At 33.4% G+C, this 25,476-nt stretch overlaps 1 protein-coding gene across 3 annotated transcripts in view; it reads right to left on the reverse strand.

Annotated features, from left to right (window-relative positions):
• LOC129941862 (protein jim lovell) overlaps nt 1-25,476 on the reverse strand; it is a 73,196-nt gene that overhangs the window by 14,227 nt on the left and 33,493 nt on the right. Inside the window, exons 1-2 of one of the 3 annotated variants that reach the window (XM_056050622.1) lie at nt 10,746-12,115; nt 4,595-6,615 (exon numbers count right to left, since the gene is read on the reverse strand). In XM_056050622.1, coding sequence (XP_055906597.1) covers nt 4,595-6,347 — 1,753 coding nt within the window. In that variant the 5' untranslated portion in view covers nt 6,348-6,615; nt 10,746-12,115. Of the gene's footprint in view, nt 1-4,594; nt 6,616-10,745; nt 12,116-25,476 lie in introns of those variants that run through there. The other 2 variants (XM_056050623.1, XM_056050621.1) reach the window with 2 other exon arrangements.

Genomic DNA, 25,476 nt, shown 5'->3' on the forward strand with positions numbered 1-25,476 from the left:
TAATAAATGCATCTCAGTTTTTAACTATCAGACGTGAGTACAGCTAAACTAATATTCTATGAATCGAGATAGATAGAAGGATTTTTTAGCTTTTCTTACTAGTCTACGAGTAATTACGTTTCAGTTCTGTTCTGCTACAATTTTAGTGAGGTGCTGAAGAAAATCAAATTGGAATTATTGCCTTTAAAAACAGCTTGGAACTGCAATAATATTCGGGAATCTTCCACACACTGACTACATTTGTCCGCTCATGATCGAATACGACTTAGACCCCTTCGGAAGGGAAAGGTAATGTTCAGAGTATTGGCACCGTTTGCACATAAAATACTACAGACGCTCATTTGGCAGATCATTTGCTAACACGCGTAAGTGTTTAAAGCGGAAAGATTGCCACGCTAAATCGAATAAAAAGATGTTTACTGTTGAAGAAGTTACAAAGAAAACAAAACAACTTGTGCCACATCATTATATCAAGCTAAAACTTGTTGTTATTCTGAAGGTCAAATGCAACCATCACCACAATTCTCTAAATCACAGAATGCAATGGTTTGATATAAAGTCACACCAAAGTGTTCTATCCTACCATTTTTGGGATCGAATGTGATATATTTATATAGACATGTCGTAGAGGGTTTGGTAAAAGGTTGAATATATACCCTTTTACATGAAGATAGATAGTCTCTTCTTCTGGTGAGACAAATAAAGCCATGATAACACAAAAGCGTCGTAAGATTGGACCTTGGGAATTCCATATTTTAAACCTTTAAATTATTTTTTGCTGTCCAAATTGGAGACCGTGCCTGAAAGACTTCTCAAAGGAGTTTTTAAGTTCTCAAGAGAGAGTAAACGGAAGTATGGTGTTGTATGGTTGCAACAAAGCTTAAGGCACGACTAGGTATGATCCAGGAGGAGTAAAAGTGTTGCTGTAAAGACTGCATCAACCAGAACACATATTAAACTAAAATTTAATTGATGCCAATGTAATGTCTGATTTCATATTTCCAATACATGTCCCTTAAAAGACAAAGTTAAAACAACACTTCATGTTTATATTTTTGTTCTACTTTTTCATTTTTCCACAGTAGTCGGTAGCGTATACTCATTCTCAAACTCGTAGGAACTCTCAGTGCCCCATCAAGGAAATTATCTTCACGATTGGCATGTGACCTCATACGTTTTTGCTACAATTTGACTTGTACCATACCCACATCGACATTCCCATCGCACTCTCTGATGCTTTTCCATCATCAGGACTCAGGACTAAGGACTCAAACGAATTTAATAAGTCCTTCTGCATACACATAAGATGAATTTATAGAACGTTCATACATCATCATAGATGGGTTGAGTGGAAAGTTAAAAAAAAGAAGAAAATTACATTTTCCAGCAAAAGAAGTCACAAGGATCAAACAGAAAGACATGCGGGTGGCTGACTATACTGTCGTTGTCGTGCACCGTGCACTATATGCTCTAGGTACACATGCGACATTTTGTTATGATTTTCCGTGAAAAATATTGTATTTTCCATTTGGTTGTTTTTTGCGCAATCGGCTCCGCATTTCCACTCGTTGCATATGATGGTTGAAATGTTGCAGAGAGAAAGATGATGATTGAATAAATGGGTGCAAGTCGGTGGATGGATGGTTGGATGTTATGTTGTGGTAGAGCTGGATGTTTGTTCAACAGCGGGAATAAAAGGAAAATCGAATTATAGGTAATTAGTGACACCACTCTTGACATCAGAAAGTCATATATCGGCGAACGTGGGTGAAGATTTTGTTTTATGGTTTTTATTTCTCATTTATTCAAAAGGAAAAGTTTAGTTGTTTGATCGACTTATGAGGTTTATGTGTGGTTCAAAGGGTGTTTTATTTTTATTGAATTGACTCTGGTAGAAGGAAAACTTGAATCGAGTTATATACCCAGTGAACTATATGAGTAATGTGTCAATGCATCGATTAGTTGAAGTTTTTCTTTTTAAGTGGGTACATGCATTTGCAGAATTGAATTTAAAATCATGTAGGTAAAACCTCTTTAGTGTAGTCTTGAATTTCCAGTTACACCGTTATTAAGTGAGTATATGTGAAACAGAACTCGACCTGATTAAATAATTTGTTAGGATTAAAAAGTTTCACTGAGGCAGATATAGTATGATATAACGAGTAATCCATTTTGCGGTCTCAAAAGTATAGGGCTGGAATTTGACATCTGTCAAACTTAGTTCTCAAACCAATTCTTTTTGTTGTCTAGTTTAAAGTTTGAAGTTTACGAAAATGGATTGCTTTACTCTCGCACTTAATACAAATTGTTAAAAAGTAACTCAAAAATGGCGATTCTGTCTCAGCCACATATCGTGCTTTAAGAGGAGATAATGGTTGACATCATCGATTGGGAAAATTGTAAAACAAAATTTTAAAAGACTGTATTGGTTACAGATATTGTAAGTCCTGTGCATCATTGTTTTGCTAGTACCACTGAAAATATCGCAGCTGTTGATCAAGACATTTGGATCTATATCTACAACAATACAAAGTCCAGTTCGTATCGTAGATACGTCCATTGGGTGCTTGAACAACAAGCGGATGACGGGGATTTTTCGAACAAAATTTTCTTCAGGGGCGAAGAACATTTCTCACTCGGTATGTATGTTAATAAACAAATTTTTCATATTTAGGGTTCTGAGCATCTTATTGCAAGAGTGATATTGTATAGACATCGTCGTGGTGATAACAAGATCATGCGATTTGACACCACTGGTCTTTTTTTTGTGGGGCTACCCGAAAAACAGTGTTTCTTCAGATGAACCTTTGACTCTTGAATACTTAGAAACCAACATTGGCCAAGTTATGGCTGAAATTCTGCACGATATGTGTCGAAAAGCGGTCGAAAATTACCTCAAAAGAATAGATGCTTGCAATAATTCGTGTTATTTTACAAACAATTTCAATGTTTAAACTTTAGAATAAAAAGAAATATCATGAAGAAATATTGTATAAGTGTTTTATTAACGCTTACTTTTGAAACCTTTAAATGGATAACATGGATACATACGAACGACCTTAGAGTTATTGGCTAATGATCAGAGTCAATCGATATCTTCTCTTTAATGCTTTTCTTAATTCTTAATTTAGCACTTTTATCAAATTAAACGGAGTTGAAATCCCTTCAGTGAGTGTTAATTTAAAAAAATTAAAATTGGGCTTTTGTTGAACTTTTTGTTGAAAAATAATTTTTACTTAATTTCAATCAACTATACCAAATCGTTTAATGTAGTTTTTCTGTTTTAATAGAACAAGCATTTAATTTTGTAAAACATGAATTCCTATTTTTAGAGCCGTCGGAAAATGTTTTGTATTAAAATTATTTAAGAATCTGTTTTGTTTCAAAAGTCAGAAATAGCTACCTCGCAAATTTCCATGGATTTTAAATTTTTGTTACAATTTTAGAAATTTTGCACACATTTTAGAACTAAAATTAGACAAATTAAGTTAAAAGGTTTAAATCGAATTCTCAAACAAAAACATTAAAATTAGTCCAAAAATTAATTTTATTTTCTTTTGTTCGATTAAAACTGCATTTTTTAGTAATAATTATGATTTGTGTAATTATTTTAAAAATTTGCCATAAATTTGTTTTTGTTAATTTAGCCTGAGATATTTGAAACGTTAAGTCAATTTAGCAGCATTTTTTCTATAAATCTTTTAATTGAGTTTTCGAATTTTTATTAACGTATTTTTTTATTTTTTATAAAAAAAAATTTTTCTCAAAATTTTATCAGATGTCAAAAACGTTACTCTTCGTTGCACAAAATTGTTTTGGAGATGAAATCATATTTTCGTCGTAAAATGTAATTAAGTTTACGAATTTTTGTTAACGTACGTTTTTATAACTAAAAATTCATCAACTTAATCATAGATTTTTCTCAAGATAAATGAGTCAAAATTTTATATCATTTTTTGGGAGTATTTTTTTATTTTTCTTATTTAAACAAATTGTTTTCGAACCCAAAATGTTGTTCATTGTTTCTTTAAATTTGATTTGAGTCCCTAGCAAAATATCTCAGGAATTTGGGGTTTAGCAGACACTGAAATATGAAAATGTTCCCATTTAAGAAAAATAAAATTTAAAACCAGGAAATTGAGTATTAACAACGGCTGGGGGGTCAGCTAGTCAACTTTAATAAACACATTAATTTCGTTACATAAATGAATGAAACCATTTGTAATTTAAAGGTTTATATCCTTCATTGATTTCTTTGTTTTTATTTCAAGGCGAATGAAGAGAACATAATTTTGCACAAATATTTTTGTTTTTCAAGTAACAACAATTTTTCGGACCGTCTTAAATGTGTAGACAAAAAGCATCATATTAAAAAATGAGACTCATTTTGAAATCCATCAAGAGATCGCATAGAAATTGCGGTCTTCTAAGTTTTTGGTATCAAACAATTTTGATGTCCTTTGCTTGATTCTTGTTTATCATAAAATGACTCTCAGTAAAATGGAATTTCTTTGTACGGTCTTCAAATATATTCAATATATTTTAAAATAATAAACTAAGCATGCAAAACAAAAAAAGTAGCTCAGTTACTCACTGTGTGGCGGCGTTAGTGTCAACGCCGACGACATACCAGGAAAGGGCAGCGGCGACGGTGGATGTGGCGGTCCATCCGGTGGATTGAAGTGTGATGGCAGGCTCATCGGTGAACTGGGTGTGAATTCCTTGTTCATGCGATTGATGCTGTCCTCTATTCGTTCGTGACCAAATTGTCCTGGTGGATGAAGTCCTGGCATTCCCATTTGCCCAAGCAGGCTATTAGCATACGACTGATGTTGCTGCTGCTGTTGTTGCTGCTGCTGCTGTTGCTGTGCCTGGTGCTGTTGTTGGGCATGTTGCTGTTGCTGCTGCTGTTGTTGCTGTTGATGATGGTGATGCTGTTGCTCTTGTCGATTTTGGTGATGCTGGGCAGCTGCTGCCGCCGCAGCGGCCGCTAGCGACAAATCCATTTGATCCATGTGAAAATCAGCTGCAGCTGCGTGCATCTGTGCGTCGAGGTCTCTCAAGTTCGGTGGAAAGGGATGACTGCTCCGGCCGATAGATGGTGGTTTGTTCAATTGACGGATGTCCTTCAGTGATAGGACTATTCGATTGTTGTTCAGTTTGTTTGTGTTGTTGTTATTGTTATTATTGTTGTTGTTATTATTATTATTGTTGTTGTTATTGATAATGTTGTTACTTTCGTCGAGGAGCGTTTGGTCGGTGCTATTGCCAATTGAGTCCTTTTTTGTGCAAAGGTCTTCGGGGCCCTCGACAGGACTTTCGTTATCCCTTTTGTGTTCGATTTCCTCCTTCTCCTCTTCTTCGGGTTGCTGATGTTCAATTTCATCTTCAACATCAGCGTCACCATTCAAACTGGATTCTGGTCGCTCTTCTGGTGGGTTTTGTTCCTCCTCATCCTCCTTGATGTCCTCGGTCTCCATCAAAGGGTCTTCTTCGTTCTTTATCACTGCTACTAATTCGGGTTCCTCCGAGGGAATTGGTGTGGAAGGCTTGCTCTCCTCGTGTGGAGCACATTCTCCTGACCGCCGACGTGGTCTCGCCTGCTTCCGTCGCGGCATCGGGGATGTGCATAGTTCTGGTTGCGACCCTGTCGAGGTGTTGTGTACATTGTTCTCATTGTGAGACGACGAAGAAGTCGCAAAGAGGCGGGATGGCAGGATAATTTTTGCACCGGACGTCACCATTGAAGGCGACTCATCATCGAAGCTCGAACAGCGTTCCAGCTCCGACGACATCAGGGATGTATCGATCATTCCGAAGTCATCGGGTGACGCGGCTGGGGTGGGTGTTGTCTCGGGTACCGAACTTTCCACCAGACCACGCACTTGCAAGGACTCTCCGGCCTGAATGAGTGTCTGGAGTCGTTCCTGCGGGACGCTAATCTCACCGCGATACATGAAATCCACAATGGCTTGCACCACCCATCCACGGAAGTCCTTCAGCACTATGACCGGATGCTTGCAGGGAGTTTCGGCGAAGACTCGCGCGAAGAACGGTGAGCAGGCAGAAAGGACCATTTTATGCGCCCGGATGCTGCTCTCTGCACACACGAGCGTCACATCGACCAGAGCCTTCGTCTGCAGGAGTGCGTCGAATGCTCTAAGGATGTGATTTTGATGGTTGTTCCACCGCAGACTGTAGTGGTCCTGATTGCTGGTGTTGTTTGTCGTCATTGTGGGTGTTGGGGTGATAATCGTCCTCGTCCTCTTAGTCTTGGTTCTTGTCGTTGAAGTCGTTCTTCTGCGCTTTCGTTGTCGTGCTTCCACGCCTCCGGAGTCGTTTAACATTCAAATAAAATCGTCTTCTCTTGACAGGACTCTTTTTTTACTCTGTCTTCTTTACTTTGTGTAGTTATTCCTTTTGGATCTTGTGCTTTAAAATTCCTTGCTGGGCTTCCGAGATTCACACTCACTTAAAGTGTCCTTGTGCCAGTAACAATTGCCGTGATTTTTGTCGTCTTCTTGGTTCTTGATGCCTCTACTGGTGTTATCCTGGTATGACGACGCTACGATGACGACGGCGACACCGCGGCTTCCCCACCAACTAGAAGTGTATCTGCAATGAGATAATAGATAGATGAATGATTTTATAATGTATGCTACGCTACGCTGCTGCTGTAATATGTTATGTGTTGTTTCGTTCGCCCTAAGGCGAGATAGGATAAGGATATAAGATTTTTTACAAAAAATTATCTGCGAGGTATGCGAAAAATTCAAGCTCGGCGGTAAGTACGGGTATGTAGCGAGCTACGAGACACGAAGAAGAAGCTTTAAACAATCAAAGAAACGTGTTCAGCGAAGTTAAAATTCACATTTTTGTTTGAATCTAATTAACGTCGCATTTATGCGTATGTGTGGCTGTTTTAATGGGAATGAGGATGCATCCTTGTTTCATTTTTTTTTGTGTTACTTAAAGAAAGTAATTGTCATACATCAAGCGACTCAAGGTCGAGAGAGAATGACGAGGAAGAGGAAAATATTTTAATTTTTTTATTATATATTTTATTCCAAGAAGTTGAATAGATGAAACCTTTAAGATACACAAACCCACTTTAAATATTCAAAGTAGGTATAAGGAAGGTATCTCTAGAAGTTGGATATAGATAGGTAGAGATAAATGTATGTATGTGTACCTGGAGGGTTGATGACTGATGATGATGTCTCATACAGAACAATTGTTGACTTAATTGTAAAAATGTCTAGCAAGGATTTTACGTCAAGTCTTGTGCTTATGTGTAGCTATAAAATATAAAATATACGGAACAGGTAGAGGATAAATGGGCGCACTTTAATTGAAGCCGTTTGAAAATATTTACAAATTTCAGCGAGACATAGACAATGGTTTGTTTTATTTGGCTACGCATCAAGTAGGTATTTTTTTTAATGAACACAAAAAATAAATAAATAAGAAATAAAAGATTAACAAAGTAAAGTTAAAGTGAGGAACTTTTCTTTATTATTATTGCGTCTTAATAAAAACACTCATCTCCTTTGAGTCGATTCTTTTGTTATTTGTATTAAATTTGTGACCGACGTAATAAGAACTATTTCATATATCTAAATCAATTTTGTTTTCATTTTTCAAATAAATTAAATATTTGTTTTAGTATTTATTAATATTCATATAGATTCAAAAAAAATAAATTTTCTATCAAAATTTTGCGAAATAAAATTTAAAGAATACGGAAATTGTGATAATCATTCGATTTCAAAACTTTTAATATATTTTTCAAGAAAAAACAAACAAATCAAATGAGAATAGTTTTTGAAAATATCTTTTAAAATATAATGTGAAATTAATAGAAGATGTCTATGCTTAAAATTTGAATTTTAGTTACAATAGTTTTCGTTATTTTAATGCTTGCAAAATAGTATTTGGTAAAAATAAAAACAATTATCTCAATTTCAGCTCAAAATCCTAATGTAAGCCCGTGAAACCTTGTGAAGAGAGCTTTGTGTTACGGTCAAGGTAGATACGTATATCAAAAACAAATTGTATCATAATAAACTTAAATGTTACAATACCAATATTTTCTATCAGCTTTAATGTAAGTTCTTTTTTTTTTCATAAGAGTACAAAAAAATTTTGTGTCACTTCTCTTCCCAATTCCCAATATCATTTCAAAATTTTAATTAATTTGTCTATAATTTTGTATCTTGCGTTTACTTTTGAGCACCAGAAAATAATAAAGAACATAAAGATTTGGTGGTGCCTTTTCTTTTGTATTAGTTTAATTTGGACAACCAAAAAGTTACTTCAAATTCAGTATCCAATTCAATGTAACTTTATTCAAAAACAAGAGCCTTGTTGGAAATTAATAGTTGCTAACATTTTAAAACGATCAAATTAAGTCAAAATTTGTGTCCTTAAATCCACGAATATTTGTTAATTTCTTTGTACATTGCAAGAAGTAGAACTAATCAAAGATTAAAAATGGTTTAAGTGTACCATTTTTGCTATTACCTAAATTATAAATTTTTAAAAAGATTATCGAGTAGAATACTAATGAGTAATACAGTCAAAAAGATGTATCAGTCATGTAAAATTTTAAAAGCCGAACAGACTTAAAATTTAAACTGCTGCACCTTAATTTATATCTTAGTATAACATCAAGTTCGTAATCTTTTTTATCAATATGAACTCTCCAAAAAAAATTGAGCTGTTATCCCTAAAGAAACTTAATTTTTGAATCATTAAAAATGGATCAACTATTCATAAATCAATGAATCAAATTATTTGAATTTCTTATTTTGAACAACAGATTAAATTTCCGAAGATCTTGTGGATATTAAAAAGATTCATATTAAAAATAGGATTCAGGAATGATGTTTTTTAAAACTTTGTCTGATCAAAACTCGGCATGATACTGTTTGGTCAAAATGTTCTATGTCCTGTATTTCAAAATATTGTGCATGCAAAATAATGCTTACAAAAATATTCAGAATATTGTTTAGAAGAATATTGTTCATAGAAAAGACTCAAAATACTGCATGCATAATTTCAGAAAACAACATTTCACCGAATCATATTATATTGATAAATAAATACAAAGGAAAGTCAAAAACTAAACTCAAAAACAAACTTCAAAGCACAAAAAATAAAAATTAAACTAAAACATTACATTAATACGACCTCTAAGTTGATTGGTATGTTTATTTAAATTAAAAAAGGACAAAACGCTTAAAAAATAAAGCAGTATTATTTCCAAAAAACATAAAATACAAAATCTTACAGTAAAAAACTGTTAATCTATGGTATTACTTGAATTGCAAGTACCTCAAAACGTTAGAAAAAAATGTGATAGATACAAAATTGTTTTGGTATACTTTTCACAAAAATATTCAGTTTAAAAAATGCTGTGCTTCAAGAGTCTGTTAAAAAATTTTAAATTTTGAGATACAGAATTTTAAGGAACACCAGAATTTTAAGGTACATAATTTTGAATACACAGTAAACATGCAGAATTCTTTAATAGAGTATTTAGACATTCAGCAATTTGAAAACTCTATAATGGACTTAACAAGATTTTCAACCAACCTATTGAAGATACAAATGTCATTTTTCGTGAATAATTTCAATTATTGTTGTTAATAATTTCAATTATTTAATTGCATTAAATGTGTTCATAAAAACAAAAAATTAAAGGATCATATCTTTCATGTTTGCTAACAAGTGAAGCTATTGGTTCAATAAGATCACAGTATTATTTGTCTTCTTTTTACAAACGCTAAAACACAATTTGAAGAGCTTTAAAAAATGATAAAATGTCTAATGCAACAAATATCCTTAATCGAACTGAACGGAATATATTTGTATTTTTTTGTATGTTTATATATTTCCTATTATTTATCATAACATCAACAAAAGTAAATCAACATAACCTTACGTTTGTAGACTACTACAGAAATATACGGAGCAGTCAATATTACACCTTAGAAACTAGTGTTTTCAGGTTACGATGAACATATTTCCGTAGAAAAGAAGAAATTAACTACAACACAGACAAAAATGCCAGATTGTTCTAAATAAATGATAGAAGGGATACGAATTTACGCTTTCGGAATTATGAATAATTTGAGCAAAAACAGAAGTAGACAATACGTCAAATAGTGAATTCCAAAATAAATTCAAGATAAAGGAAACTTTGCATGTTTCTCTACACAATATTTCGGGCAGTTTTGAACAAAAATATACAAAATTATAAATAAAAAAAATATTAAAACAAAAGAAATGAAAAAAATATAACCATACATTTTGAAATATATTGTTTTTGTATTTCATAGCTGTTTATATGATAATATTTTTAGAGTTTTGAAAACTTCGATACTAGGATTCTTTTAAACGATTTCTTCTTGATTTACAATATTCAATATAGAAAACAAGAATAATTTAAATATTGAAAGGCTATGAAGGTTTAAATTTTTAAGATTTATATGCACCCAAATAATAAGCGAGTTTTGTGAAGATCTCCTTGTTCCATTAATAATAATTCCTTCAACAGGAATAATGAGAGATAAATAATTTCACTTGGTTATTAAACGAAAGAAACTATAACAGGATTTATTTAAATATTCCACTAAACTGAATTTACATGTTGTCTTTTTGTCGGTTTATTGGCAGATAATCAAAAATCCGTATTTTGTATTTTTTTTGTTCAACTCTTTTTGAAATAGCTTAGGACGTACCTTTTTCTTAAAGTTTTATGATGTCAATTTTTCTAAGTCATATCCTATCGGTGTTTGCTCAGCTTTATTTATCCAATTTAATATGAGTCTTTTTTTAATATATAAAACTGTATTCTTTGCACTTTTATTTATTTGTTTATTTTGATTTTTAATTTTAATATCACTTATTTGTTTAGTTTTTCATATTTTTATTGCACATTAATTATTATTATTTATTTCACTTTTATTACATTATTTTTTTTTTTAATTTTGTTTTTAAAATATAAACATTTAAGTAAAAATTTGCATATTTTTAATTCTATTTCAGATAACCTTTCACATCATTGTACAACGAAAGACTGTGTCCGCATCCGCACTAATTAACCGATCCATACATCCTGAATATGGCCAAACCATTATTGAAAGTAGTACATGAATTTTTCCTTACAGGTGTATAATCATATGACGACAGGTAGCGCATCACAAACGTTCAACAAAAAAAAAAACAAAACCATAATCACAGGTAACGCGACCGACACACACATTCACTTAATATATGTTACTCATATCATCATCCATATGTGTTGGAAGTTGGGTATAGTATCGTATAAGGATCGTCCTTTTTATATTTTACTCTCTTTGTTTGTTTTTATGATACGTTCATTTGACGATCAGACATAATTCACAAGAAATCGTCCTTATGCTGCACAAGCTGACTAAGGACCACGCACCACCTTTCGCGGATGATGCCATAAAACAAGTGCACCATAGCTCACGACAAATCAACAAGGATCACCAACAGCATTAAGGTAGATTCAATATTTGAATGTGAAAAATTAAACACAACAAAAATTATGTTACAACTTCTTCGGTACAAAAAGGTACGTATCCTGAATTGATGTGTTTATTGTTTTTATTTTTTTTTTTTTCAAAACTTGTATTTTTTCTTTTGTAAAAACTGTTTTACTTTAGTTTACAATCGAAGTGTCATAAAAAAGGAGATTGCACTTATTTGTAAGGAGAAAGAGCGAGAGAAGATGTAAGAATTTTTAGTTTAATATTTTTTTTTATTTATTCGATAAAAATTATCCTGAGAATTTTTAAATCCGTTATTATTTTTTCTTTCGAAATATTTTTTGGTTAAACTATTTTTTATCACAACCGTTTGTCAGAAGATAACACCGCGGAATGAAATCCTTTTCTTGATTGCGTATCCTTCTATCCGCCCACACATTGAATTTATTTTTTGTTGTTGTTGTTATTTGTGTTGGGCTTTTTTTTAATCGTCCTTTAATATTATGTATTATGTATATTTTTGTGGAAAAAGCACACGAAACAAATTAATGTGTGTTATCGCCGTTTGACTGTTGTTAACCGACTGAAATGTGAATCGTACAGCCAACGGACAGACTAGAAGAATTATTGTCTGTATATCACATCCTCCCAGAGTCGTCCTTTTTTTTGCTTCAATTTTATTTCTTAGTTCGTAATCAATGGACGTACGCTCATAAAGAAACACAACATAACATAAAACACACCCGATGACGGCGACGAACGACGACACAACTCAATCCTCATATCCTGTGTAGTACGTACGTTGGTACTAAAACGAAAAGGAGCTTTAACGGCCTCGGCCTCCTCGACTCGAAGCACCAGTACCAGGCATAGGCAAGGCCAGACGGGCAAGGAGTCGAAGTAGAAGTCGAAATCGGAGTGGATAAATTGGATCGTGATGAGGGGTAAAAAAGTCCTAGTCGTCCTTGTTGTTGTTGCTGTTGTTCTGTCTTACCGTTAACTCGCACAACTCTTCTTCTTTTCTCACATGTATAGAGAACAGTATAACGAACATTGCTACCGCCAACGCCGCGCCGCACCATGCACATGTGTCATACGTACGTATGAGTTTGTTGTTGCGCTCCTTGCTCCTTGTTGTGTGTTTTTTTTTATCCTTGCGCCAATCGCAACAGCAACATATCAAGTTTTCCCACCACTCATATACGGGGTGTGTAGTAAACTTTCTATGTACACATCCAGAGTCGGGGGGTGGTTGGCAGCAGAAGCAGCAGCAGCAGCACATCATATCGGCTCTCACGTGATAAGGAGAAAAACAAAACACACACCTTCCACACCACCCCCTAATCCTTGCTGAAAACGTTAACGTTGAACGTTGCTCGCTCACACGCACACCTATACAAAACAATCCTCTCACTTACACAGATGTATATAGAACATCCAGGACTCGTGTGTGTCGGTGCTCGTTGGCAGTAGATGGTATGGGGGCTAGCAGAAAACAGTTCTATAGAGGTCCTTGCCGGGTGTATGTTTGTCACATGCAGAAAGGACCAACCCTCTCCTTAGGTGCGATGGCAAGGGTAGGAAGCGCGGCAAACGGCGGCGATGGCTCGTGTGTCATATTTGTACACACTGTTTCTATTTCTATCGCATTCCAATATTAGAAGATTTTATGTGAAAAATATTCATTTTTTGACTTTTACACGCACACACACTTATGTAATCCTTTTTTCCCAATGGCTCATGTACCTAATGCAGGTAGGAAGAGGTAGTATATGTGTGGAACGGAGTATAGCGAAGCGGTAAGGTGCACAGGACATATACAGAAAAATAAAACGGTTAACAGTTGATTTGTATAACATATCCTGCCGATATATGTGGATGAAGTCCTTAGCACGACGAATTACATATTCTGCTTTCCAATCCGTTATTCAAATTCAAATCGAAACACAGTAGCAGCAGCAGGATCGGCAGCCGACTACGAATGCTACTATCATAGTTAAATCATATAGAAATAGAGCCCACGTGCGGTTCGGTTGATTGTACAAAATTTATGCAAATGAATCCTTGATGATATCTTTGATTTAGGGGTCCTTGTTCTATTTTCTATTCTATCAACCTATTTATATTCTATTTTCTTTCTGTTTGTAGTTTCTATTGTTAGGGTGTTCTTTTTTTTGTACCTATAGATAGTTTGAATAAAATTCATCGAGGTCAACTAACTGCGTATGAGTTTTTGTTGTCTTTCAATCGGTTTGATTTAGGGATTCTTTTATATCTTTTATATTATTTGTTCGCACTGGAAGGAATTTTTATTGCGCAGGACCTTTCTCTATTGGAAAGTGATATAATTTCGAAATGATTTTTATGCTCGTTTTTGTTTTGTTCTTGCTGAGAGAGAAAAGCGAATCTGGTAATAAAAGTGGGGTATGTAAGTTTTTTATTTTGTTTTAGAAAAAAGGGGTAAGAAGAGATAGGTAACTAGTTATAATAAAAGTTCTCGTATGTGTAATAAATGTGTGGTCGTATGTGAAAAAAGGGTTGTACCACAATTATCATAGTGATGCTTATTTTAAAAATAAAAAATATGTATCAAATGCTGTTTAGTTTGGTACCTACCTAACTTCTTTAAACTTTAATTTTTACAAATGCAAATATAGTCTTGTAACAATACAATAAATAATATAATATTCTATTTGTAGTTAAATTTATGAATACTTTATTAAACGTAGTAGACTTGCTATGAGCTTCTAATACAAAGAGATATGCAGGAGACCTATCTACACATATTTTTCTTATCGAGAGTAACACTTTTCTATCCTTCTATCTAACCTTAAATTATGTGACCACAAAACTCAGCGTACACTTAAATAAGAACAGTTCTTAAGGAATAAAATTGTCCTATTATCGTTTTTAAAAATGTCTGTTCCCAAAAGTAAATACATTTTACGGTTAATTGTCTTTTTCTAACCTATTATAAAATAAAACTATTTGATCAGCCTTAAACCCTGGCAGCTTTAGTGCTATTTTAAAATTATACTGTACATTTATGTTGAGTTTAATAAGTTGTAATAGTAATAATAATAAAACTATTTGATTTTCATCTTTGTTTTTGTTGTTTTGTTGAAATGCTTTGGTTATTGGTTAAAAATATATAAATGTAAATAGGACAACAATTAAATACATAAGTTCACACTATATTCCAATTTTAAACGTACCTAGCTCTCGTAAGTTAATCTTGATTTAAATCAAGTTTATAACTAAATAAATTAAAAAATTTTAATCTTGCTTGAAACGATTTTGAAAATCTAACTAGTTAAGTTTAACTAACGTTATTAAGTCGTTGAATTCTGAATTTAATTTAAACAAAAATCGAACCTTAAAAACATTATCTTTTTTTTAATATTCAAAAGTACAATAGGGACTTAGAACTTATGGGCTAACTTATTTTTTAAACGTAGAGGCACTCGGCTTTTCAGACTTTTTGACCAAAAAATGATTATTGTCACTTTCTAATGTTTTGTATTGAATTTAAGTCCTACTTGGTAAAGTATTTTTTAATTGTGTTTTCCCACAACCTACGTCAATTAAGCGAAGAAGAACGATCATACAACTTATACCTACGGATGTAGGTACAACAACAAAAAGTTATGGATGTCCAACAAATATCAAAATATTATAACGTTCCACCATTTTCGCTGCAAACAATCTAACAGCACATGTTAAAGTTTGATTTAAGGCTTCTCAATGCCTTGGAGAAGTAACAACTAGTATTATAACTTTTTAACACTTGGGACGATTATTAAAAAATGTAATGTAAATGTAAATGTACTATTAAATCGAATTTTAAAATCTAAGTTTAAGGAAACTAAAATTGTGAACAATTTCTAAGAAAATTTAAAGTATTTTTTTTCAAAAGTAATGATTTGTTTCTAAGTACAACAGGTGCAGTAACTGTGGCATGAAGGTTGGTGCGTTGGACTTTCATGCCAGATGTCTTGGATTCAAACATTTCCTGTGCCATCTAAACTTTTTTTAATGGTACTAGCTCTTGCGAAAAATTTAAATATCCTTCAAGAGAAATTTTTGTCATGAAAAGTACTTTATCAAATCATATTCGGCCTAAGACTGTAGGTCCCCTCCATTCCTGATAACATTACACACATAAGGGTATGGTTGTGAGTTGTAAGTCACTAGGTCTTAGTTTTGAACGGAGTGTTGTGAGATTTAATTTAATTATTTTTAAGGTAAAAGCTACCAAAACCATGATTAATAATGGTTAAGATATTGAAACTTAAAATTCTAAAGTGAATGGATTCTTTTTTAAACTCATCTAAGGCTTTTAAACTCCCATCATAAACCTTCTCTCAGAAATAACCTGGTTGATAAATTTTAAACACATTACTGAAGGTTCACTTTTAAGTCGATTTATATAAAAAAAAGGCTAGCATGCGACCCACACTGAGAACTTCCCATCACGTCTGTCGATTTGTCTTACTTAAAAGTTTGTAGGTTTTCGTGTTGGATTTAAAAAGTTGTCAGTTGAATTATTCTTAAAAGATTTAAAATTACCACCAATATTTTTCATATCAAGAAATAGCTTAGTTTCAAAATCTAGTTTTGTTAGGTGGAAAACAAGTTTTTACCAATTTTAGAAGAATTTCTTAAATTTTTATAGATTGGATGAATGAAATTAATTTGAGAGATATCAAGAACCGAAAATACATTTTTACACAATTTGCGTACTGTTTTTGAGAAAAACGGACTACTAAATTTTTATAAGAAAAAACTACTGAATATCGAAAACAATATTTTCGGTGGAATACAAAAGTTTGAAGGCAATATTTTTAATTTTTAAAAGCTGTTTAAGTCGAAAGTAAATTTTTTTCAAGTTTTAGTTTTTTTTTCTTTAGGTTTTTATTTTTTTTACAAAAACTGTCAATTTGATTTTTCTCAAAATTTGTCCGAATCTTAAAACCAACATATCTTATAAGTTAAAATTAGTTGGAAGCCATAACCATAAATGTTTTAAAAGATATTTCTGTCGAAAATCAATTTTTACCAACTTTTGTTAAATTTTCTTTTAAGTTTTTACTTTTTGTACAAATGTTTGTCAATTCAATTTTTTTCAAAATGTTACCGAATGTTGAAAACAATACTTTTTAAAAGATAAAAGTTGTTTAAAGCTAATATCTCAAAGTTTCAAAAAGATGTGTGAGTCGAAAATCAATTCTTACCAACTTTTGTTAAATTTGCTTTTAAGGTTTTTTTACTCAAAATTTTGTTGAATGATGAAAACAATATTTTTTATAAAATAAAATAAATTGGGAGCCATAATCTCAAGATTTTGAAAAGATATTTGAGTCGAAATTCAATTTTTACCAACTTTGAGTAATGTGTTTTTAAGTTTTTATTTTTTATAAAAAAAATCAATTGAATTGGATTTTTATCAAAATTTCACCAGATGCTGCACCAAATTGTTTTGAAGATAGGTTAGGTTGGAGTGGCTGTCCAGATGGCATTGGCTCACCCAGACCTCAAGGATCCATTGTGATACCACTAATGAGGTTACTCATGGGAGAGTAATGAACTTAAACAAACCCTTTTGTACTTTTAATGAAGTTAGAGAGACGTTTTGTGTCAATCGTTGCCAGTTCACTGGTATTATCGAAGAAGGGATTACGGCGAAAGTTATTCCTTCTTATGGAGAGTGCTGGACCTGTACATAGAAGGTGTTGGACTGTTTCTTCTTCTTCTTCGTCCATGCAGCTTCTACAGAAGTCATTTGTGTAGACCCCTAGCCACAGAGCATGTCTTCCTATAAGGCAGTGTCCTGTTATTACTCCAATTGTAGAGCTTATACTTTGTCTGCTCATTAAAATCAAGCCTTTTGACCGTTTTAATTCTATGCTTGGTCATATTTGCTTGGCTGCTAAGCAGATGGAACTCTGTGACCATCTAGCATTTGTTGATTGTAGAGCATATTGTTTGAGAAGATGTTTGCATGTAGCAAATGGTGTTCCTATGTTATGTTTTTGTCTAACATTACGCATAAGTGTTCAGCTCATCGGCTTTGCAATTTCCCGGAATGTCTCTGTGGCCCGGCACCCATACTAATATATCATTTTTATAATTTATTATCAAGGTAGCTTATAGCATAAAATTAATTCACCACCAAAAATTAAAAAAAAAAAGTTTTTATAATATTTTTTGAACTTAAACTTAAATGTGAAGTTACCTCTTTTCTCTCAGAATTGATTCTAAAATATTTCCAAGCCCCTACCAATTTATATGGAGTTAGAAATGTGTCCCGCAAATTTGAGTTCTAGAATACTCTAAACAACTACATTTGTGCATATAAATCTTCATTTTGATACATTTATTGCGTAAAGGGCTTCAATGAGAGGTGTCATTTTAAAGATGTAGGTCGCTTTTTGGCCTAAATCTTTCTGTGATCTTTTGGCATTTGATAAAGCAGACGTACCACTCAGACAACGAGACAATTATAATTTTGTAAGAAAAGTTTACTGAACGTGTTATTTTTATAGAGATGTTTGACTGACTACCAAGCTACTGTGATTTAGGCAAATTTATTTGGTGCCACGTAAAAAGTAAGGTCTATCCCATTTACTCCACACTCGATTCAAGACCTTTTTAATGGAATTCGTGGAATTATAGGATCAACAAAACTTTTTTTTTAATAGCACAGTTTTAGTAATTTTTGAGAATCATGGCAATTTCGTAGCCCTTTTTACAACAATTTTAAAAGATGAAAAATTATCAATATCTGTTTAACAAATTTGTTTAAATGTTTTGTTCATCTGATATTTTTAAGATTCAAATAAATTTGGAAATTTAGACAGCCGATGTTCAAGTATATAAACTGGAGAAAATCTTAATAGTATAGTTCGAATATATTGTAAGTATGTGTCCCAAGAATCAACTTGAAAATGTGCGCTTAACAAAACCACATATTAAATAAAGTTTTGAACGTCTTTTTTCACCGAATTCAATAAAACAAACTCATGAAATTTAGTCTAACATAAGAAAGTTAAACTCAACTGACTACCTTTATATTTCGTAACGTAATGTTAACTCGTAAAATGTACAGTCTTTAAGTAGGAGTTAAAGCAGCCTAGACGTCATAAAATTAGTCTAATATTATAAGTTTCGTCCTTCTTCCTCAGCATTTATAGCCAAAAAAACTAAAATGTATTAAAGACAAAATCTTTAATTTCAAAAAAAAAGAACTAAGTCTTTTTTAATGGATGACATAAAACATAAATAAGTTCTGTGTCTTTCTTTTCACCTCTGCTTGCCGTATAAAAAAAAAACCAAAGAAGATTGGTATTACGTTAAACACCTACCCGACCTATTTTACTATAGGTATATTTTGACTTCTCAGAAGTTCAAAAAACCAATTCAACAATCAATATTCCTTACCTACCGCCCTTTAATAAAATTTACTCAAAATTTAATCTTAAACATCAACAAACTTTAACTTACCCTCCCTACCAACATAGCAAACATTTTCCCACCTTAAAGCCTCAGAAATATAGATTTCTTGACTCTTAAAAAAAAATAGGTAGGTACCTACCTACCTTCAATATTTTTATTTTGTTTTTGTGTAAAAAAGTACCTACCTACCTAACAAAAGATTAACGATGTCCAGTCCGTCGGCATTTCTATCGAGCGCGCGCTTGTCCGGGACCAGGACATTCCGTTGCAAAACAAAACCAACCCCCGTTTCGACTATACGAGTACAATAAAATATACAAAAGCTCTGGATTTCGGTCAACACCACTACAGCCAAACTTGCAGGGACATTATGATTATAGTGCGCCACGTGGTATTTTTTTTGTTCTTCTTTCATTTGTTATTTGTTCGTTTCTTCCATTTTCCTTAATCATTTTTCGTTCTGTTCTTATTCTGTTTTCGGCCAACAGAAGGTATAGGTAAGTCCAGCTCAGCCTTAGTCGCCGTTATCGTCGTCGCCGCTGCCGCCGCTATTACCACAACCAAACAAAAAAGAAAATGGACAGGCAGGACTTTGGACTGGATTCAGGATGCCCTAAAACAGCTGCTGCAAGTTATACCTACCGGACACCACCACTAAAATATCAAACAAAACAAAAAAATGTACGATAATGGTTCGTGGCGATGATGACGGTAGAAGGCGTCGTCGTTGGTCGGCGACGGCGGAGGTGGCAGTGTTAGCGGCTACTATCTATTGTTCTTCTCCCTTTGGATGAATGTCCGATAAGGTGTATACCTACTCTACCTCTGTCGGGATAGCCACCCTCTCAATTTCCACCACCACCCAACGTCTTCGCCTTTGCCATCGTCGTGGCCCGTCGTCGTCGTCATTTCCCAACAACGACGACGATGGACAGCAAATTTCTCGCTAAAGGGAAATTTCTTTCAGTTAACTAAAGGACACTACCAAAAACGGAACTGGACATTATTTATCGAAAGTGGTTCGCGGATGATAAGAATTTCTCGCCTTTAAGAAACGAAAACTAAGAAAAAGTCCTTGCGCGTTGGTGTCGAAACTATTACGGCAGCAGCAGCGGCCTAAATGGACATGTGTGTGATGATGATGACGATAACGACATACGAGAAAAAGGATACTCCCCGAATGTGTGTTGTGAATAGTTTTCTATTTTGTTTTTAAGTTCTAGTTGTTTTTTTGTACTTATTCTTGTTTTGTACTCAGTGCACATGTGTGTAATGCATGAGGACTAACTTAAAAAGGATGCGATATAAATTCGTATATGTGAAGAGATTGTGTACCTACATCACTGTGGGATTGTGCGCGAGTGTTTAGAAAGGATATCGTGATGTGGTACCTACATCAGGACAGCCCTTTCCAAAAAAAAAACGTTTTTGTAGGTACCTACGGAGATATGTTGGAAAAAAGGACACTCTATGTCCTATGTTAATTGAAACAAATGATTGAAATGAAAAAAAGCTTTAAGCTCACCACCCCTACCCACGTTCGACCCGAAAGAGTTGGATGATTTATTTTGAAAGGATATTGTGAAAAGTTCGATTAGAAAACAGAAACTGAGAAAAAGTGAAAGTTACTCTCTTTTTTGGTCTCGCGTGCGCATTTATTTCATAAACACCACCATTCTATAATTGCCATACCATCATCCCAGTCAGCAGGCCACCCATCATCATCCTCCTGAATCCTTTGCAAGGGGTATACAGTATACCTACGAACTACGATATGTGATGGTGTTTGTTGTAGGTATATGTGATTTTTTCTCTTCTCACTGTATGAGTGTGTTTGATGTCCTTATACCCGCTAACTCCGCGGCGATATGGGGTTTATATTTTGGAATGAGGTATGTACATGCATCATCATTCCCTTTTTCCTCATGCTCCTCATACCATAGACATTTATGTGAAAAATACGAAAGAGTGAAAAAGAAACGGACAGTACGGGCTTGAGCAAGTGGGAGCGAGAGAGAGAGAGAGAGCGAGCGACATAAAGTGAGACATATAAGCTTTTAAGTGAAAGAGAGAACGAAATATATGGTTATGTGCTAAATTTCGCATATGCGCGGGAGTATGAGCACGCGGCAGCGGATATAATGTATCTAAATTGTATGTGACATATATAAAAAGGCAGCCCAGCTAGCGCCAGGACTTCTTCTTCTTTTTTATGGGAGAATATAGGTACACAGCTCGCTGTAATACTAAACAACAATAACAACAACAACAGCTCAGCGAAGCAGTGTATGCTTTGTTTGTTGGGGTTATGTGGGAATGAAAACGACAAGGACACGATGACGCTGACGATCGGGACTGGTTGGAAAAATTCCACTCCTATATGAGTCGAATCGGTGTCCTCTGATGGTATATCGTATCGCAAGGATATACACATACTCATGTACCTACCGAGAGCGAGAGATACACAAGACAACCGAAGCAGGAACGGAATGGGGCAACAGCGGTGGTATCGATGGGTAGGCGATGGGGGTTTCAGTACTATAAACATCACCATCAAGGGGGGTGGCGCAAGGCGCAACAAACATTACACAATTGGGTAACACAAAATGTTTCACTGTTTTTCTTTTACATCTTCTACGTAACGGTATTTTATTTTTATTTCTTCCAACGAATGTAGGTAGGTAGGCACATACATACATATATACTCGTATTGGTATGTAGATTGCACATGAATCCTTTTTTCTTATTGGGGGATTTGGTCGTGTGATATTTCTACGCTCGTATGGGGAGCGAGTACATAAATTCTGAAATCTACCTTAACAACCCCCTCACCCCATCTTCCAACCGTTCGTAGGGGTACATACTCGAGCTACTCGTACATCAGATACCGAAGCGAACCTTGGGGAATACATAAATACATATGAGAGATGATGAGAGGGGTGTGCTGTGAGCTCTGTGGAACAGGACACCCTTCTTTGATATATCATTTCTACCATTTTATTTTATTTTAGTTTATTTTTCTTCTGTTGGTTCAATCTTCTTCGCGCTTGGCGGATGGGTTGAAGAGCAGATGAGAGGGTTGGGAAAGTGAAAATAAAATGTTTTAATTAATTCTCGCGTTTGCTTTCGCGGCTCGGGCTGTGCTGTGCACTGCGAGCGAGGATGAGTTGAATTATAAGGTAGAAGGTATGGGGTTGGGGAGAGGTATAAGCGAGTGGGTATCCTGCCCAAGTTACCGAGAGGATAAAACAATGTGTCGGTTTTTATTCTTCTTCTTCCAACTTTTTTTTCTGTCCGAGACTGTGTTGGCGGATGATATTGTCGCCGACAGAAGAAAGAAGAAATGGAATAAAAATACAATAAAAAAAAGAAACATTTTCAATTGTTCAGAAATGTTGTCCTGGACAGGATGAATGTAGGTAGGTATAGAATAGAATAGATACATGGCAGTGAGGTCTATTTATTTATAAGTATCCTTATATGTAGGTATCTATCCTATAAGTTTCTAAAAGTTTGTAGGTAGGTGGGTAGGAGGTATAGGAATTTAAGAAAAGTTTTTTAATTTTTTTGTCTTCTTTGTCTAAATATATTTAAATTAGTCGATGTTATTGGTTTTCCTTCAATTTCGATAAGAAAATGAGAATCTCAATTTGCATAGGGTATTGAGGAGTTTGATAAATTTTAAATGACAACCAGGAAGAGTTTGTATTTGTGTGGCTCGAAATGTCTATAAAGTTTAGATATGTCACTTTTATTCAAAATGGAACATCGGTGGAGGTATTCCCTCTTTTTTTGAATTTTATTCAATTTGGTTTTGTTTAATTGAAAAAGTATGTTAAAAAATAAGGTTTATTGCTTATAACATTTCTTTGCTAGACTTAGCTACGGTTATATTTGTATTTTGTTTTATTTTTATTTTTTTTTATAAATAAATAGAAAAAAGTACTTAAAAGTGTCCATTGTGATATGACTTGAGTATCACTTCGGAGATCATATCACCGTTTCAAAGCCAAAAGTTACCAAAACAACAAATTACACGTTTCCTGAAAATGATAATGAAACAAGAGTTTTAAAAAGTTAATTTTTTTCAAAGGTGCGGCGTTGTGATACCTTTAATTTGTTACAAAATTAAACTTGTTGGAAGGTATTAGTACGTATGATGTGATATGATCTCTAACAATATCACTTTGTTCTACTCAAAAGACATTAGCCTTGGGAGCTGTTCCTAATAATCAGAAAATATTGTAAGTATTGTGCTCAAAATTTATAAAAATCATTACATTAAGTGATAAATTAAAGCAATTTTAAAGTTAATGAAATTATCTTCGTGTCGATAATAATCGTATAACGTTTACGTCTTTAGGTTGAATTAATTAAACATATAATGTAGGATTAAAGTTACTCGAATGACTTCTTGAAATCATTACTGTCATAATAATTTTTACAAAAAATGACTGTCTGTCTGATTTTTTTAAAAATATATATATCGAATTTTTTAACTAAGTTTTCGACCACGCAATAAGTGTCGAGCGACTGAGCAACCGAACGACGAGTCGCTTTTACTAAACTCCACTTCACTGAGCGAGTAGTTGGAAAAATGCCATTTTCAAGTGCGGTTCGTTATAGCTTATTAGTTAAAAGTCGCGTTCATATTTATAGATCTGTAATAAGGTCGAGAATTCGTAGATTCGGTGTACAACTCAATAAATCGTAAAAGGGATATTATGGTGAATTTCATCATTTACATCTAAATCTTCGCAGATTTTTTTTTTAGGAACTCAAGCTGATTCCATTGAGCTCAGGAGGAAGCCTCAAGATTCATGTGGTATCACAATGAGCCATTAAACTGGCCTAAGAGTGTCCGTTTCCATCTTGGACAGCCACTATAACCTAACCTAACCCACCAGAACGATTTTGGCAATATTGTCGTATGTCAGTACCATCTTTTAATTTGCTGTTGGAAAAGTTCGATTATATATACGTGTCTGCAGAAATGGCTAATGACTTAGCTCAAACAAATGCAATCATCCAAGAAGAGCAGTCCCGTTATAACATAAGCTCAAGCAATGCGTTTAATACAAGAATTCGGGCATTGAACAAAAAACACAATTTGCAATTTATGATTAAACAAATAAAAACGTACCAGAACAATTACAAATTTGTCCAACTTTTTCCCAATCTTTATCGGCTACATGTTTATTAACTTCCCATAGGAAGATATTGGAATGGGTCCTACTTGTAAATTTTGATTGAAAATTTTGACATTTCTCGACGTTTCAAGGTCCTTAGAGTCGAAATAAAAGATTTTTAGAAAGATGTCTGCGCGTGCGTGTGTGTGAACGTTCATACGACCGTACGTTCGTACGTTCGTGATGTTTTTTTCGTCGTCCATAGCTAAAAACTAGAAGAGATATCGACTTCAAATAAATTTTATTATACAGATAATAAGGCACAAAGATGCAGAAAAGGCTCTCAAGAAAATTGCGTGGTTGGTTTTTCTTACCATAACAGTTTGAAAAAAAGGTGAAAATTTTGGTTAACCTTAAATATCTTACGAACCAAAAACGCTAGAGACTTGAATTATAATATATTGTAACGTGATATCAAAGAAAAATATTTTTTGAAAAAATCCATTTAACGTTTTTTTTTATAAATCAAAAAACTAAAAAAAATTTGTCACCTCCAAAAATTTACGACTAAAATATGATTTCGTAATAATGTTTTTGACATGAGAAAAATCGAATTGACAGTTTTTTTTATAAAAAATTAAAACATTACTCAAAGTTGGTAAAAATTGAATATCGATTCAAATATCTTTTCAAAAACTTGAAATTAAGGCTTCAAACTTATTTTATCTTATAACGAATATTGTTTTCAACATTCGATAAAATGTTGAGAAAAATGAAATTGACAGTATTTTTACAAACAATAAAAACCTAAAAATTGATTTTCGACTCAAATATCTTTTCAAAACTTTGAAATATTGGCCTTAATTAACTTTTATCTTTCAAATATTGTTGTCAACATTCAGTAAATTTAAAAAAAAATCAAATTGACGGTTTCTTACAAAAAATTAAAAACCGAAAAAAAAAATTAACAAAAGTTGGTAAAAAAAGATTTTCGACTCCAATACCTTTTCAAAAATATGAGATAATAGCTTTTAACTAATTTTTACTTATAAGAAACATTGTGTTCAACATTAGGACACATTTTGACAAAAATCGAATTGATTGTTTTTTTTACAAAAAATAAAAACCTAAAAAAAAATGTATAAAAGTTGGTAAACATTTATTTTCGACTCAAATATCTTTTCAAAACTTTGAGATATTGGCTTTAAACTACTTTTATCTTTCAAAAAATATTGTTGCTAACATTCAGTAAAATTTTTAAAAAGTGGAATTGACAGTTTTTGCAAAAAAATTAAAACCCTAAAACAAATTTAACAAAAGTTGGCAAAAACTGATTTTCGACTCAAATATCTTTTCAAAACTTTGAGATATTG

Source organism: Eupeodes corollae, chromosome 1 (genome assembly GCF_945859685.1).
Source record: "Eupeodes corollae chromosome 1, idEupCoro1.1, whole genome shotgun sequence".
Taxonomy (NCBI): domain Eukaryota; kingdom Metazoa; phylum Arthropoda; class Insecta; order Diptera; family Syrphidae; genus Eupeodes; species Eupeodes corollae.